This window comes from Schistocerca cancellata, chromosome 5 (genome assembly GCF_023864275.1).
Source record: "Schistocerca cancellata isolate TAMUIC-IGC-003103 chromosome 5, iqSchCanc2.1, whole genome shotgun sequence".
Lineage (NCBI taxonomy): Eukaryota > Metazoa > Arthropoda > Insecta > Orthoptera > Acrididae > Schistocerca > Schistocerca cancellata.
The window spans coordinates 245,448,913-245,465,523 of NC_064630.1; the positions used below are offsets into that span (position 1 = coordinate 245,448,913).

At 39.9% G+C, this 16,611-nt stretch overlaps 1 protein-coding gene across 1 annotated transcript in view; it reads right to left on the reverse strand.

Moving 5' to 3' along the window:
• The window catches only part of LOC126188462 (uncharacterized), a 189,779-nt gene that overhangs the window by 128,729 nt on the left and 44,439 nt on the right, over nt 1–16,611 (reverse strand). Inside the window, exons 6-8 of the mRNA XM_049930066.1 lie at nt 13,298–13,463; nt 13,008–13,156; nt 6,724–6,988 (exon numbers count right to left, since the gene is read on the reverse strand). Of these exons, the coding sequence (XP_049786023.1) occupies nt 6,724–6,988; nt 13,008–13,156; nt 13,298–13,463 (580 nt within the window). The remainder of the gene's footprint in view (nt 1–6,723; nt 6,989–13,007; nt 13,157–13,297; nt 13,464–16,611) is intronic.

Consider the following 16,611-nt stretch of genomic DNA (forward strand, 5'->3'; position numbering starts at 1 on the left):
AGGAAGAATGTGAGGAAGACACCAATATAGATTGGTCTCAGGCGAGTGCGTGGCATGTTGTTGATCAAAATAATTATCATGCTCCACCAAGATTTCCATTTACTGCTAATTCCGGCTATATGATTCCTTTTGCTGATGATGAACTTGAAATATTTGAACACTTTTTTGATATGGATTTGGTGGAAATGGTACACTTGGAAAGGCCTAAATGTATCAGCCAATGTGCTTCAACCACCATAATATGAATAACTTTGAATTTTCCTTTTTCTAATCATTTTGCAGTGTTGTTCAGAAACCTGAATTGCAGATGTACTGGACATGGCAGGCAAGCATATCAACTCAATTTTTCAATTACATAATGTCTTACAAGAAGTTTTGCCAAATCAAAAAGTATCTCCATTTTTCTGATAAAGAAGTGTATGATGCTGCAAATCACCCAAAACCCCAAGCTTAAAAAAATTTGGCCTGTTTACTGCAAAGTGAAAATAAATTCAAAACTTCTTATGTTTCATTATGGTGGATGAAGGTCCACCTCTGCACAAGGGCTGACTGGGTTGGGTACAGTATATCCTGATGAAAATGGCAAGATCTGGAAAAAATTTCTACATGCTGTGTGAATCATCTGGCAGACAAGTGTGGTCCCTGATTATTTACACAGGGAAAGTGGCACAGCTGAATGCAGACTTAACGGATTTTCCACTGTCATCACAAGTTGTTTTAACCCTTGTAAAACCACTCCTGGAGCAAGATTACTGTCAAATGACAGATAGCTTTTACACATCCCCACATTTAGCAGATTCCCTTATTTTGAAGTTCACTGATAGTTATGGAAATAAAAAAGTATGAAAGGAGATCTTTCAAGTGAGAGACAAGAAAGGTATCATACTTCTTTCAACTATCCACGCTATGGTGATATGGTGGAAGAACAAACAAGAAGATTTGTGTTTATAGTGTTCTGTCGACAACACAGATGGAGCACAAGCTTGGATTACGGAAGGATCAAGAAGGAAAGCAGCTATGCCCTTTTGAAGGGACCAGCCCGGTGTTTGCCTTAAGTGATTTAGGGAAAGGAATGTGAGTCCATGTGCTAACCACTGCAACACCATGCTTGGTGATATGATGGAGACTAAGATAAGGTCAAAGAAAATAATGAAGCCAAAGCTTATGCTTGACTACAACCACACAATGGGAGGAGTGGATCGCGTGATCAGAGAACGGCTAAGAATCCAATACCTAGAAAGGAAGGCACTGCTTAGCAAAAGTGACAAAAAGCAGATTACAGAGTACCTGACGGCTCAACACAAAAGTTTTGTCTCAAGTACTGATAGTGTTGAGGATCAGTGGACAAAGTTCAAAACCATCGTACAATATGCGTTAGATGAGTATGTGCCAAGCAAGATCGTAAGAGATGGAAAAGAGCCACCGTGGTACAACAACCGACTTAGAAAACTGCTGCGGAAGCAAAGGGAACTTCACAGCAAACATAAACAGAGCCAAAGCCCTGCAGACAAAAAAAAAATTATGCGAAGCAAAATGTAGTGTGAGGAGAGCTATGCGAGAGGCATTCAATGAATTCGAATGTAAAGTTCTATGTACTGACTTGGCAGAAAATCCTAAGAAATTTTGGTCTTATGTCAAAGCGGTAGGTGGATCAAAACAAAATGTCCAGACACTCTGTGAACAAAATGGTACTGAAACAGAGGACGACAGACTAAAGGCCGAAATACTAAATGTGTTTTTCCAAAGCTGTTTCACAGAGGAAGACTGCACTGTAGTTCCTTCTCTAGATTGTCGCACAGATGACAAATTGGTAGATATCGAAATAGACGACGGAGGGATAGAGAAACAATTAAAATCGCTCAAAAGAGGAAAGGCCGCTGGTACTGATGGGATACCAGTTCGATTTTACACAGAGTACGCGAAGGAACTTGGCCCCCCTTCTTGCAGCGGTGTACCGTAGGTCTCTAGAAGAGCGTAGCGTTCCAAAGGATTGGAAAAGGGCACAGGTCATCCCCGTTTTCAAGAAGGGATGTCGAACAGATGTGCAGAACTATAGACCTATATCTCTAACGTCGATCAGTTGTAGAATTTTGGAACACGTATTATGTTCGAGTATAATGACTTTTCTGGAGACTAGAAATTTACTCTGTAGGAATCAGCATGGGTTTCGGAAAAGACGGTCGTGTGAAACCCAGCTCGCGCTATTCGTCCACGAGACTCGGAGGGCCATAGACACGGTTTCACAGGTAGATGCCGTGTTTCTTGACTTCCGCAAGGCGTTCGATACAGTTCCCAACAGTCGTTTAATGAACAAAGTAAGAGCATATGGACTATCAGAACAATTGTGTGGTTGGATTGAAGAGTTCCTAGATAACAGAACGCAGCATTCTCAATGGAGAGAAGTCTTCCGAAGTAAGAGTGATTTCAGGTGTGCCGCAGGGGAGTGTCATAGGACCGCTGCTATTCACAATATACATAAATGACCTTGTGGATGACATCGGAATTTCACTGAGGCTTTTTGCAGATGATGCTGTGGTGTATCAAGAGATTGTAACAATGGAAAATTGTACTGAAATGCAGGAGGATCTGCGGCGAATTGACGCATGGTGCAGGGAATGGCAATTGAATCTCAATGTAGACAAGTGTAATGTGCTGCGAATACATAGAAAGATAGATCCCTTATCATTTAGCTACAAAATAGCAGGTCAGCAACTGGAAGCAGTTAATTCCATAAATTATCTGGGAGTACGCATTAGGAGTGATTTAAAATGGAATGATCATATAAAGTTGATCGTTGGTAAAGCAGATGCCAGACTGAGATTCATTGGAAGAATCCTAACGAAATGCAATCCAAAAACAAAGGAAGTAGGTTACAGCACACTTGTTTGCCCACTGCTTGAATACTGCTCAGCAGTGTGGGATCCGTACCAGGTAGGGTTGATAGAAGAGAGAGAGAAGATCCAACGGAGAGCAGCGCGCTTCGTTACAGATCATTTAGTAATCACGAAAGCGTTACGGAGATGACAGATAAACTCCAGTGGAAGACTCTGCAGGAGAGACGCTCAGTAGCTCGGTACGGGCTTTTGTTAAAGTTTCGAGAACATACCTTCACCGAAGAGTCAAGCAGTATATTGCTCCCTCCTACATATACCTCGCGAAGAGACCATGAGGATAAAATCAGAGAGATTAGAGCCCACACATAAGCATACCGACAATCCTTCTTTCCACGAACAATACGAGACTGGAATAGAAGGGAGAACCGATAGAGGTACTCAGGGTACCCTCCGCCACACACCGTCAGGTGGCTTGCGGAGTATGGATGTAGATGTAGAAGTACTACATGAAAATCTTTGTCCTTTTGCTGGAAAGTTTTGTGTGGAATTCTTTAACTTAGGATGGCAAATCTGGAGGGAAAAAGGAGTCCCTGTAATAAATGTTGACCGTCTTGGAAAAAATGTTTGAGAAATACAAAGGGATTATCATTTCTCCTAAGCCAGGCCAACCAGGACGAAGCCCCATGCTCTTCAGTTGATAGAAAGATGTTTTCAAGAAGTCATTGAAACAACAGAGAAGAAGAGCAATCCGACACGAGTAGGGGAGACGATCATGACACTACTGTCCCCAGTGCCAGGTCTTCTAGTGCGTCACAGGTGCTTCAGAATCATACACAAACAGATTTCTAATACCATTCTAGTGTGATTCTGATATCTATATCTTATCTACCGCCTGATTTGTATCTTTAAATAAAAAAATTTCATCTCTGTAAATAAAAACAATGTGACGTAACGAGTATTTGCAGAGACTTGGGACGAGTCCGAGTTACCTCCAGGTAATACTGTTTATCCACTTCCACCTATAATATCTCCTTAGAGTTTCAAGAATGAGTTGCCAAAGCAATATATTTTCAAAAAGGGTAAAATTACATAGAAAAAAAAAAGCAGGTAACATTTTGAAAGTTTTGTGGCAGGAATAGGTACATTAGGAGGTTCCAGTATAAGTCAATATTTTTCCTCCCATTAATTAGTGCAGCCAGCTGTTGTTTACAAATACACACCATATTTCATCCTGGCACCTGCCACCTATTTTCAAGTGAGCCAACGAAGACTGTTACAGTGCACTGGTCACAGGTGAGTGTGTGGCATGTTGTCGATCAAAATAATGATCGTGCTCCACGAAGATTTCCATTTACTGGTAATCCCGGCTATACGATTCCTCTTGCTGATGACGAACTTGAAATATAAACACATATGGTCCCTGATTATTTACATGGGGAAAGGCGCAAAGCTGGATGCAGACTTTATAGATTGTCCAATGTCATCACAAGTTGTTTTGACCCTTGTAAAACCACTCATGGAGCAAGATTTGTAGTTGCAAGACCAACCACACTGCTGAACTGCATCCTAGATGGCAGAAATGTGAAACTCAAGATGCCTGGTAGGCTGCTGATCACCATGGCCCTAAGCATAGTCTATTACATGCACTGAGAGCAAATCGTACAAATAATAGTATTCCACATGTTACCCAACTGATAACAACGTCCCAGTCAATAGGGTTTCCCACCATGCTTCCAGACTCCTTAACAATTGAATCCCAAAATTGTTGTTTCAGTGTATTACACTGCATGGCCAGCAGAAAAACAGTGCTCACTAGAAGTAGACTTCATCGGATGCAACAGGTAAAGGCAGCACTGATTTTTCTACTCAATATTCTTCTGCAGTGCATGTGGTCTGACCTAAATACACCATACCACACTGGATAAGTATTTTACGCACTCCAACTTTCTATCATTCACTAATCCAAGAAGATCTGCAATCTTATATGGTGGGTGCTGTAACGTTACAAAAATGGGGAAGAGCACCTTACTCATAAATGGTGGTACAGAACGCGAAGTTACTAAGGCTGAGCAGGCGATCATCATAGCTAGCTGATGGAGCATATGTCAGGACGTGGTGAGGAACTGAGTTGTCTGTGGGTTTTCCCCACAGGAACGGATTGAACTCCAGCCTCGGAACAGAGCGGAGTTCTGCAGCAGCAGCAGCAGTTTGTTTGTACACAGGTCACATACATATTTAGTTTAGTGGTACTCTTAAGCATTTCTGACTGGAAGTGAATAATACCTGATTGCTTATGTGTTTTTAGTAGTGCTATTTGGGGAGTCCCCTACTATCAATCTTTCTCGGCCAGTAAGTCTTCACTGACCCAAGATTCTGGGCAACTTTTCTGTAATCCTTCCCATTTCCTAAATCTCACCAGTGCTTTTCCTTCATCCCTCTTCCCTTCCCATCAACCATTTTGCCGGAAGAAGAAGCCACTGGCTACAAAAGCTCTCATATTTCCTGAACTTTTATATGTGTTTTCTTCTGCCACTGCTTGGTGAGTACATTTTTTTAATCTAAATCTATATGATTACTCTGCAGTTCGCAATTAAGTGCCTGGCAGAGGGTTTATCGAACCATGTTAAGTTACTTCTCAAACAACATGCGAGAAAAATGAACACTTAAATCTTTCAGTGTGAGTTGATTTATTTTATGATGATGATGATGATGATGATGATGATTGGTTTGTGGGGTGCACAACTGTGCAGTCATCAGCACCTGTACAGAGTCCCAATTTTTCGATAGTCCAAATTTTACACAGTTCGATCCAGCCACTGTCACGAATGATGATGATGATGATGATGATGATGGTGATGAAATGATGAGAACAACACAAACACCCAGTCTCCGGGAAGAGAAAATCCCCAACCTGGCTGGGAATCAAACCTGGGACCCTGTGATGCAGAGGCAGCACCACTAGCCACTAGACAATGAGCTGCTGACATTTTATGGTGGTGATCATTTCTCCCTATGTAGGTGGGCACTAACAAAACATTTCCATACTCTGAAGAAAAAGTAGGTTACTGAAATTTCCTGAGAAGGTCCTGTTGCAGTAAAATACAGTCTTTGTTTTAATGGCTGCTGCCCCAATTCTATCACATTTTCAAAATCTGATTATTCTCTTTGCATGTTGGTCCAAGACTGTTGCTTGATATGGTACATATTTAAATTTGACTTGAGGTAGTTTGGGATTTTAATGGCACACTACTTGTATATGATGATTTCAGAATATATGAAGAAGTTTTTTTATTGCAATCATACTTTTATGATTAGTGAACATCACACTTTTACTGTAGATATATGTTAGGCATCTTTTGCTTGTTATCACACATGGATTGAACATAGTAGTCATTACACATCCAGGATTGGGAAAGTGTTAAATTAGGCCATCAGTCTAAGAATATTTTAATATTCACCTCCCTATAGCCAGACTGTCACAAGTGTCTTACCACCCTGCATGGTATCAAGATTTAAGCTCAACATCACAACACTCACCTGAAACACTGGTAAAGTTTTGCACTGTTTTGTTGTAGTACCACTAAAAGTTCTCAAACTCGTATCCCATACCTTTCATCTTGCTGATGTGAACTGTCTTGTTTATATAAGTGAATACTTGACTTACAAAATGGATATTTTTAACTGATGAAAATATCTTATTGGATATAGAACACTGAATATGCCCAACTGCCAAACAATACAGAAATACGTGGTCAAGTGGGTGGGTGGATGAACAAAATGTAGTGGAAATTGCTATGAAAATTACAAGTCAGTAGACCTCTACAGCAGTACTTCGCTTGGTCATTTATAAAAAATTAGGAATTTTATTCTAAAGCTTACAGTAACTCACCCACTGCTTGTTCTTTGTTTTGTTTCTGTCTCTTGAAGTCTAGAACGTGTTACAATTTGTGGTTTTTGTCTTCTTGACCTCTCAACTATCCGCTTAATAACTCTTCTTGCTAGCTGTTGCTTTCGATTCTTTTGATTTTGTTGCTGTTTCTGCAGCTGTCTTTGTTGCTCCACAGGTTTGGTTTTCTTCACCAGAGGTTGATCATCATCTGACGAAAAATCTGAGAGAGTGCTTGCAAATGATTTACTGGTGTTCTTCTCAGTCACTGCAAATCAGAACAGTCATATCACAATTCAAAAACACAGTTTTTACAATAATACCTATAATTTGGAACTTTAGTATTCCTACTAAATTATTGAGTTACAAGAACACAAACCTCTAATACACTGGTTTCAATTTAAAATCCAATTTCAAAACAAAAACATCGCAATACATCAGGAAACAAGTCATTACACTATAACTACATCATTGTAAACACATAATGATCTATAAACTCAATTAAAAACAAAAATATTAAATTGGTTCAACAGTGTTTGAGAAAGGAATATTATTAACATAAAGTAAAATGCTTTATGCTGTTGTGTGATGCTGTTTTACGTTACTTTAGGTGAACAGTTTCACACAGAACAATATTATCTGTACTCACCAGGTCCTCATTCACTTCAATGGCAAATACATAAAATGTACTTAGAATTTGGGAGCTATTGCACGCAAAGAGTTATGCATTATTTATGTGTCATTGTTGAGTTGGGTCTTTATGAAAATCAGACAAAGCTGTCCAACCTTTAGGAGAAATTTCACATTTTTTCATAACACTTTCTTTAAACATGCACCGTAAGTCTGAATGACTCTACCGAGATAAACTGAGGTGCATGTGCACACTGTACAAAATAAAATGACTCATTCTGCTGTTCAGAGGGCAGCCTTTATGCGCATCTTGAAAGTTGTTTGGTGTACACGACACTAAATGATGGATATTAAAGCTTGGGAATTTTAGTGAACATCCTGTTCAAAACAAGAAGAAACAATTGGCATACAACTTGTTGTTTCTGAATAATGAACATTAAATTATTCTTCTCAGCTACTATGCACCTATTGTGGCCTCTAGATCCCACAATAAATCGTCATTGAAAACAGTCATAACTCCATCTGATATTTCCAGGGCTGTCCTGTCAACACACTGACATGATGCCAGCCATAGCATCACAGTCTGCATAAAGTAATTTCCATTTCATAAGCTTTCATCCATGTTTATGCTTCCAGTTGACAGTGCCATGCACCACTGTAATGGAATCAATTATGGCTTTTTTTGCATTTAGTGCCCAGTGTATCACGAAAACAGCTTCCTTGGCAAATCAGAGTAGATGAAGATCTGGATGGTGTTTGTTTTGCATGGTGTACAATACACAGCTTTAAATTCATTTCAGCAAGCATTGAGTTCACACATATTATGTCTGCAGAATCATACAGCATGAAACATGTGAAGAACATCACAAAATACTGCCAATTGAAGCAAAGGGATTGTTGCAACTGAAATGCCATGAGAATTCATTCTGTGATTTCTAGAGAGTAAAAATGCCCATTCACAGATTAAACTTAGCAAGAACAACTACTCATACGCCTACGCCTGTGTGAGCTATTTGCCAAATTGTATCTATATGACCTCTATGGGATAGATATGTATTGGCTGGAAATATTGGTAGTTTGCGACATGTCAGTCCAATAAATTTCCTAAGTAAGTTCTTTCTGACATGAGTGTCACTTTTCGAGTGGTTGCTAATTAAGATTTTTCAACATTTCTGTTACACTCTCTCCAGGCAACAAATCTGTGATCATTTGCACTGTACTTGATGTTCTCTGCCTTTTGGACCTGATATGGTTTCTTCCACTCGAGCAGTATCTGAGTATGGGCCACACAAGTATTTTGTATGTACTGTCTCTTTAGAAGACAAGCTGCAATCAATGAATCAGCCTGGGATTTGTGTGGTCTACGACTGAGCTTATGTGGTCATTCCACTTCATATCTCTACAAATATTATTACTCTACGTGGGAAAAATATATCTAAAAACAAAGATTTTGAGACTTACCAAACAAAAGCGCTGGCAGGTCGATAGACACACAAACAAACACAAACATACACACGAAATTCAAGCTTTCGCAACAAACAGTTGCTTCATCAGGAAAGAGGGAAGGAAAGGGAAAGACGAAAGGATGTGGGTTTTAAGGGAGAGGGTAAGGAGTCATTCCAATCCCGGGAGTGGAAAGACTTACCTCAGGGGGAAAAAAGGACAGGTATACACTCGCGCGCACACACACACACATATCCATCCGCACATACACAGACACAAGCAGACATTTGTAAAGGCAAAGAGTTTGGGCAGAGATGTCAGTCGAGGCAGAAGTAAAGAGGCAAAGATGTTGTTGAAAGACAGGTGAGGTATGAGTGGCGGCAACTTGAAATTAGCGGAGGTTGAGGCCTGGCGGATAACGAGAAGAGAGGATATACTGATGGGCAAGTTCCCATCTCCAGAGTTCTGACAGGTTGGTGTTAGTGGGAAGTATCCAGATAACCCGGACGGTGTAACACTGTGCCAAGATGTGCTGGCAGTGCACCAAGGCATGTTTAGCCACAGGGTGATCCTCATTACCAACAAACACTGTCTGCCTGTGTCCATTCATGCGAATGGACAAAGGCGAATGGACACAGGCAGACAATGTTTGTTGGTAATGAGGATCACCCTGTGGCTAAACATGCCTTGGTGCACGGCCAGCACATCTTGGCACAGTGTTACACCGTCCGGGTTATCTGGATACTTCCCACTAACACCAACCTGTCAGAACTCCGGAGATGGGAACTTGCCCTTCAGTATATCCTCTCTTCTCGTTATCCGCCAGGCCTCAACTTCCGCTAATTTCAAGTTGCCGCCCCTCATACCTCACCTGTCTTTCAACAACATCTTTGCCTCTTTACTTCCGCCTCGACTGACATCTCTGCCCAAACTCTTTGCCTTTACAAATGTCTGCTTGTGTCTGTGTATGTGCAGATGGATATGTGTGTGTGTGTGTGCGAGTGTATACCTGTCCTTTTTTCCCCCTGAGGTAAGTCTTTCCGCTCCCGGGACTGGAATGACTCCTTACCCTCTCCCTTAAAACCCACATCCTTTCGTCTTTCCCTCTTTCCTGATGAAGCTACTGTTTGTTGCGAAAGCTTGAATTTTGTGTGTATGTTTGTGTTTGTTTGTATGTCTATCGACCTGCCAGCACTTTTGTTTGGTAAGTCTCAAAATCTTTGTTTTTAGTAATATTATTACTCTCATATATTTGTATGTTGTGACTGACTATGGTAGTGACTAATTAATCCTGCAGTCAAAGGACGCTACAATTTTACTTTTCATGAAGCGCACAATTATTATTTCTCTATATTAAGAACAAGTTTCCAGTCATTGCACCAGAAGGACATTTTGTGGAAGTCTGACTGGATAAACTACAGAATTAGCAGTCTCCATCGTATTTTATTTTTACAGGTAACTGGTTTCAGCTTTACAGCCATCAGGAGATTTAAAAAAAAAGCATCAACACAAAGGCCACATAGTCCAAAGAACAATTTTACATCGCTTCATGATTTAACTAGATATGGCAACAATTTTTAGGGTTCCATGCCTCAATCAGTAAAAACAGAACCCTTATAGGATTGCTTTGTTTTCTGTATGTCTGTCCATCTATCTGTTTGTCCAACTGTTAAGAACCCTTTTACTCAGGAACGGGTACACATATCAAATTTAAATTTGTCACATATGTCTATGGTCAGTTGGAGCTGCAAAAATTTTAATCTTCTAGGTCACTTCACTCAAAAGATGCAGCCATTTCTTTCTTGTATTTTGATACTCGAAAACTCACTCATCAAAAATGGACAGGGTACTTCACATTGACCAAGAATCACGAAATTTGCCAAGACACAAGGTTTCACAGTAAAAATAAAGGAGAAAGTCCCAAACTTGTTAATTATAAATTATATCTCACTCCGAAAAAAAATTTTTTTGTCATTTTTTATTCGTCTGTCTGTCCCTCTATTAAAACCCCTTTGCCTAAAGAGCAGTTTGGCATATCATGTTTAAATTTATGTCACATACTAAAGTCTATGGTCCCTTGGAGGTGGAAAAATTTTAAGCTCGTAAGTCACTGCAATCAAAAGATTCAGTCACTTGTCACATATTTTGATATTTACAAACTCAGCCATCAAAACCATTACGTTACTTTCTGTTGACCAAATCATAAAAGTTGTAAAAATATAACACACAAAAAAATATCTTTCACCATTTGATCATACATCGCATTCATTATCTGTCAAAAGCATAATAAACAAACACTACTGCATGCAAACATAAAATGTAAGCTGTACTCGTGTTTTGGTAAGCAAATAAAATACATTTTCTTAAATCTTTTCTCTTTACATATATAAACTGTCCCTGCTTACTTCTTTTTGTACGTCCAGACTATTGTGAGGAACCATTGTAGAGATTTAGATATGGTCTTGGAATTTCCAGGATCAGTATCTTGCCAGTATCGATAATAGGCAAAAATGATTGAGATTCTTGATTCCTAGGATGTATGAACTATATTTAAGGGGCGTTCAAAAGGAAACGAGCCGGAGTTTGGAACACGCAAACCGGTGACAGGATGGTAATATCGTGGCATGTGTAACGAAGTGTGGTTCCGATCAGAGCATGGAAGTTCACAGCCTGTCACTAGAGGGCACGCATGCATATCACGTAACTATACAGAGCTAGCAGCAGCATGCATCAATTGTCCAATGCTGCCAGTCGCATTGCAAACAGTAACATCGAGGCATCAACAGAAGAGCAAAGAGGTGTTGTTCGTTTTCTGACGGCGGAAGGAGTAGGAGGAATGGACATTCATTAACAAATGTCACAAGTGTACAGTGAACACTGCATGTCCCTTGCAAGGGTCAAGGCGTGGCACAAGCGCTTCAGGGAAGGACGGGTGTCGTTAGCCGATGATGCACGGTCTGGAGCACCACACTGCATTACTGATGACATCCTACAACTGGTGGATGCACTCTTTACCCAGGACCGCCGAGCTACAGTGAAAGCCATAACCGCCGTGGTTGGATTGAGTGTTGTAAGTGTTCACACTATCATGAAGGAACGAATGCACATACGCACTGTTTGTGCCCAATGGGTGCTCCACAGTCTTCAGTTACACCAGGAAGTATGCTGAATGGGCCATTGTCTTGCTCATCTGCAGCGCTATGCTCGGGAGGGAATGCTTTCCTGGCATGAGTGGTGGCTGGATATGAGTCACGGCGTCATCACTTCGAACCAGAATCAAAATGACTGTCTCCAGTGGAAGCATCCAGGGTCACCACCACCAAAAAATGCCAAGGCCATCCACTTGAGCGCAGGAAAGAACATGTTGATGTTCTTCTTTGAGCACGATGGCCCCATTCCGATTCACTTCCTGCAGCACGGGACAACACTGAATGCCCAGTGTTACTTGCAAATCTTGACCACCCTTCAACAAGCAATCAAATCAAAATGACCAGGCAATATCACCTGTGGGGTCATTCTGCTCCACGACAATGCAAAGCCTCGTATGGCTAACACAGTCGCGGCACTCCTGCAGAAATTCAAATGGGAGGTTCTCAGCCACCCTCCATACAGTCTGGACCTCTCTCCTTGTGATTAAATCATTTTTGGTCCCCTCAAAAAGGCTAAATGCTCTGAGGGGCAAACGATTCATCTCGGATGACAACATCCATCTGTATGTGTGGAACTGGTTAACATTGCAGCTCCAGAAATCTGTGTCACAGTGGGACAAGTGCCTCAACAGCCTGGATCAATACTTCTAACACACAGGTACTGGTTTCTGTAATTATGCCTCCAGCTCGTTTCTTTTTGAACGCTCCTTATATATACACAATTAAGTTTGCGCTGAACCCTCAGTGCGTGAGTCTACTTGCACTTGGCCAATTTTTATTCAATAAAATTTCCTCACAGTTAGCAGCATTATCAATGAAGACCCTAACATTGCAACTAATATTACTCATAACTCATTAATGTATAACATGAAAATCAATGGTACTACTGCACTCTCTTAGGGTACACCAGATATTACTTCAGAATCCGAGGATGACTTTCCAATCCAGGATAAAATGCTGATAATTTCCCATCCAGTTGCAAACCTGATTAGGTCGCCAGTAGGAATATATCTGAATATTTTTCCCCTGTGCCCTGAGTGTAGTTTGTTGTTTTCTGACAGTTACCTTTTTTGTCGCCTTTTGGTTCAGCCGGCTTAAGGGCACGTTCGTTTGTAATTCCCTGATCACTACCCACAGGAAGCTGCCCACCACTGCGCAGTCCCCGCCGCCTCGCAAGAATCTCTCTTGATATTTCTCTTCTTCGCAGCAAGATTCTAAAAACAGGTACAAATGAAATACAGCCTTAAGTAGATGCATAAACCCAAGTTAGGATAAAATATTAGTGAGCTACTTATAAGGTAACAATAAATATAAATCAAATGAACCTTTGTAAGTTACGTTTTCATGCAATTTACCTCCTTAAAGGTGAACGCTTGATTGGTCTCAGTTTCCTAACAGCATGAATAATTTTGACAGGAGATTTCTTGACAACATGTTTTGCTGCTGAAATAATTCTTTTATTCGATTTTGTCTCTTCCATCAAAGCAGCAGATCTCGTTCGCACCATATTCTTGTCTTTAACTGAAAAGAGAATTGGGGAAAAAAGATCAAACTTTAAGCAAAATCTAAAGGAAAACGGATTAATTTGACAGTTCAAATGGAAATATGAGAAAGATAGTTTCTAAATGCATTTGAATAAAGACTGATAAAGAAAAAGGCAATGTGGGATGTGAGGCTAGAAGTAGGCAATAGTCATCAAGTAATGGCTGTTCTAATATGCTATACACTTTACAGAGCAATTCATACCACAAACCTGCACAGAGCCACACTGCGCAGTGTTGATCGCACATTATGCAGTGGTTTTCCTTCATCAATCGGGCAGTGCACATCTGCAACTATACAGGGTGATTCTTATTAATGTTTAAAAACCTCCGAAGTGATGTAAAAGATGCTGAGACAAGTAACTTGATATAAGACACGTGGGGGCCACAAATGTCGGGAAATGCCCCAAAACTGGCTGACAAAAGTTTGAACATGTGATGTCACCAGATGATGTATATAGTTGCACGTGCACGACTTTAGATCATGGGGCACAGGGTGTGAGTCTTGCACCTGGCAGGCAGTATTTTCTCACAGTGCGTAAGACAATTCTGTGTTTACATTCAGGTAAGATTTGTTATTTAATTTATTGGTTTTGCTGTCTCCAATGGTGTATTCAAAAGTATAGTACAAAAAAAAAAAAAAAAACCCACTGCGTTGTTTCACAAGTAAATGAGTATAAGTTTCCGGACTGTACTGCAACCAATAAGTGATCTACATTTTTTTTACTAAATTATGTCTGTAAATAAACAAAGAATGGAGGAAAGAAAAGAAAAACAAAATAAGAACAGCTTTTGGTTGGTTACAATGAGGACCATAATTCTGTATCTACTTCATTTACAACAAATCACACTGCTTGAATGCGAGTATTGCAACGCTCAATCATTCCTTCACTCACGCGCTCAAAAATACCCTCTGTATTTGGGATTTACACAGTGGCAATGGCCATGTGGGCTAGAAGATCCATTTTGGACGTTATTGGGGTGATGTAAACTAGCTCCTTCACATGACGCCAAAAGCAAAAATCTAGTGGAGCAATGTGTAGCAATGCACACTACTGGCAAGGGTAGAAATGACAGGCCCAATCAGCACAAGTGTGGCGAGGCATGTCGACTGGTGACATCATATGTTCAACATTTGTCATCCGCTTTTGGAGTATTTCCTGACATTTCCAGCCCTATGTGTTTTATAGTAAATTACTTGTCTCAGTGTCATCTACGTCACTTTGAACGTTTTTAAACATTACTAAGATTCACCTTGTTTAGTGCAGGGGTACCTTGGTACTTTTACATCTACATCTACATGGATACTCTGCTAATCACATTTAAGTGCTTGGCAGAGGGTTCATTGAACCACATTCACAATTCTCTATTATTCCAATCTTGTACAGCGCACGGAAAGAATGAAAACCTATATATTTCTCTACGATCTCTGATTTCCCTTATTTTATTGTGGTACTTAGGTTGGTGTCAACAAAATATTTTTGCATTCAGAGGAGAAAATTAATGATTGGAATTTCATGAGAAGATTCAGTCGCAACGAAAAACGCCTTTCTTTTAATGATGTCCAGCCCAAATCCTGTATCATAAAAAAAAGTAGTTGTGAGATGAGAGACTGTACTTCCCTATTTCGAGACTCATACAGCACCATATACTTGTATCTTTCTCTTGGTGTTATAATGGCTTTGAATGGTCACAAAAATAAACAATACCAAAGTGTGTGTGAATTCTAATGAATTATTCGATTTATTACAATAGAGGATTTGTATGGATGGTGATGAAACAGGTTAAAAAAACCTGCAACAAATTTTCATGCCAGAGGTTCAAAACCTGGTATCATATTTAATGTATTGTGAGACACTTTTGCAACTGAGATGTGCCATTCGGAACCAGTGATGGGAAAAGTCAAGATCTAGAACTCTTTTTGAGATTTTATGGTCATGTATTAATGCCAACACTGTAGAGTCAATATGAGCTTGTTATTGTTATACTTGCAGATGGAGCACCATAGTCTTCTATTATACCAAAATGTTGATCTAACACATCAATGTTAAATCACTGTCTTTGTGCTGTAAACAACACAGAAATATTTCTAAAGAATACTTAGATTTTATGGTCTTACAGCATGTTCTCCAATATTTTTCAATGAAAGAGCTGTCAATGCCAATAAATTTCACTATACATTACTGTCAGTATAATTAATTTTTGTTGGGAACTTCTGCCTGATTTATGTCCTGAGAACTGTCTTGTTTCATTTCACACTACAATGTTCTGGCTACATTGTGGAGCACCACTAATCACATGCACATTCATGCATGATCCTTGTCTTTGGTTGTTGAGGCCTCAAGGGCCAGAGGCTGTGTGTGTGTGTGTGTGTGTGTGTGTGTGTGTGTGTGTGTGTGAGACAGAGAGAGAGAGAGAGAGAGAGAGAGAGAGAGAGAGAGAGAGAGAAGGCAGGAATATGTACAAGAAATGTCCAAGACAGTTTTTGAAAATGAAATATTTTGACCAATTTTGAAAAAATTCCATATAACAAAGGAGCAGATAACTTTTTTTTAGATACACAAAATAACTACGCAATATTCAGTTCAGAGTCTGTTTTTGCTTACAATATTTCCTGAGAGTGGACTCTCAGGGTGAGGTGCTTTATTTGTTGTTTCTCCTATGAATTTCCTTAGTAAACTATAATTTCTGTTCTTTCATTGTATATAGTTTCTCCTGCATTTTCTTTTTTTCTTCTTTCACTAGCATCTCAGTTCATTTTTGTTAGTATTGTTTGTCATCTGTCTTCTGACTGATTTGATGTGCCCTGCTACGAATTATTCTCCTGTGCCAACATCATCAGAGTACCAACTGTATGCTCTGTCCTCAATTATTTGTTGGATGTATTTCAGTCTCTGCCTTCTCCTATAATGTTTTACCCCCTACAGTTCCCTGTAGTATCATGGACATTATTCCCTTATGTCTAAACACACATCCTTTCATCCTGTCTTTCTTCTTGTCAAGTGTTTCCTGTGCGCTCCTTTCTTCTCTGATTCTGCTACGAACCTCCTTAGTACTTAACTTATAACTCCATTAATTTACAACATCCTTCTGGAGTACCATATCCCAGATGCTACAGTTTTCTTCTT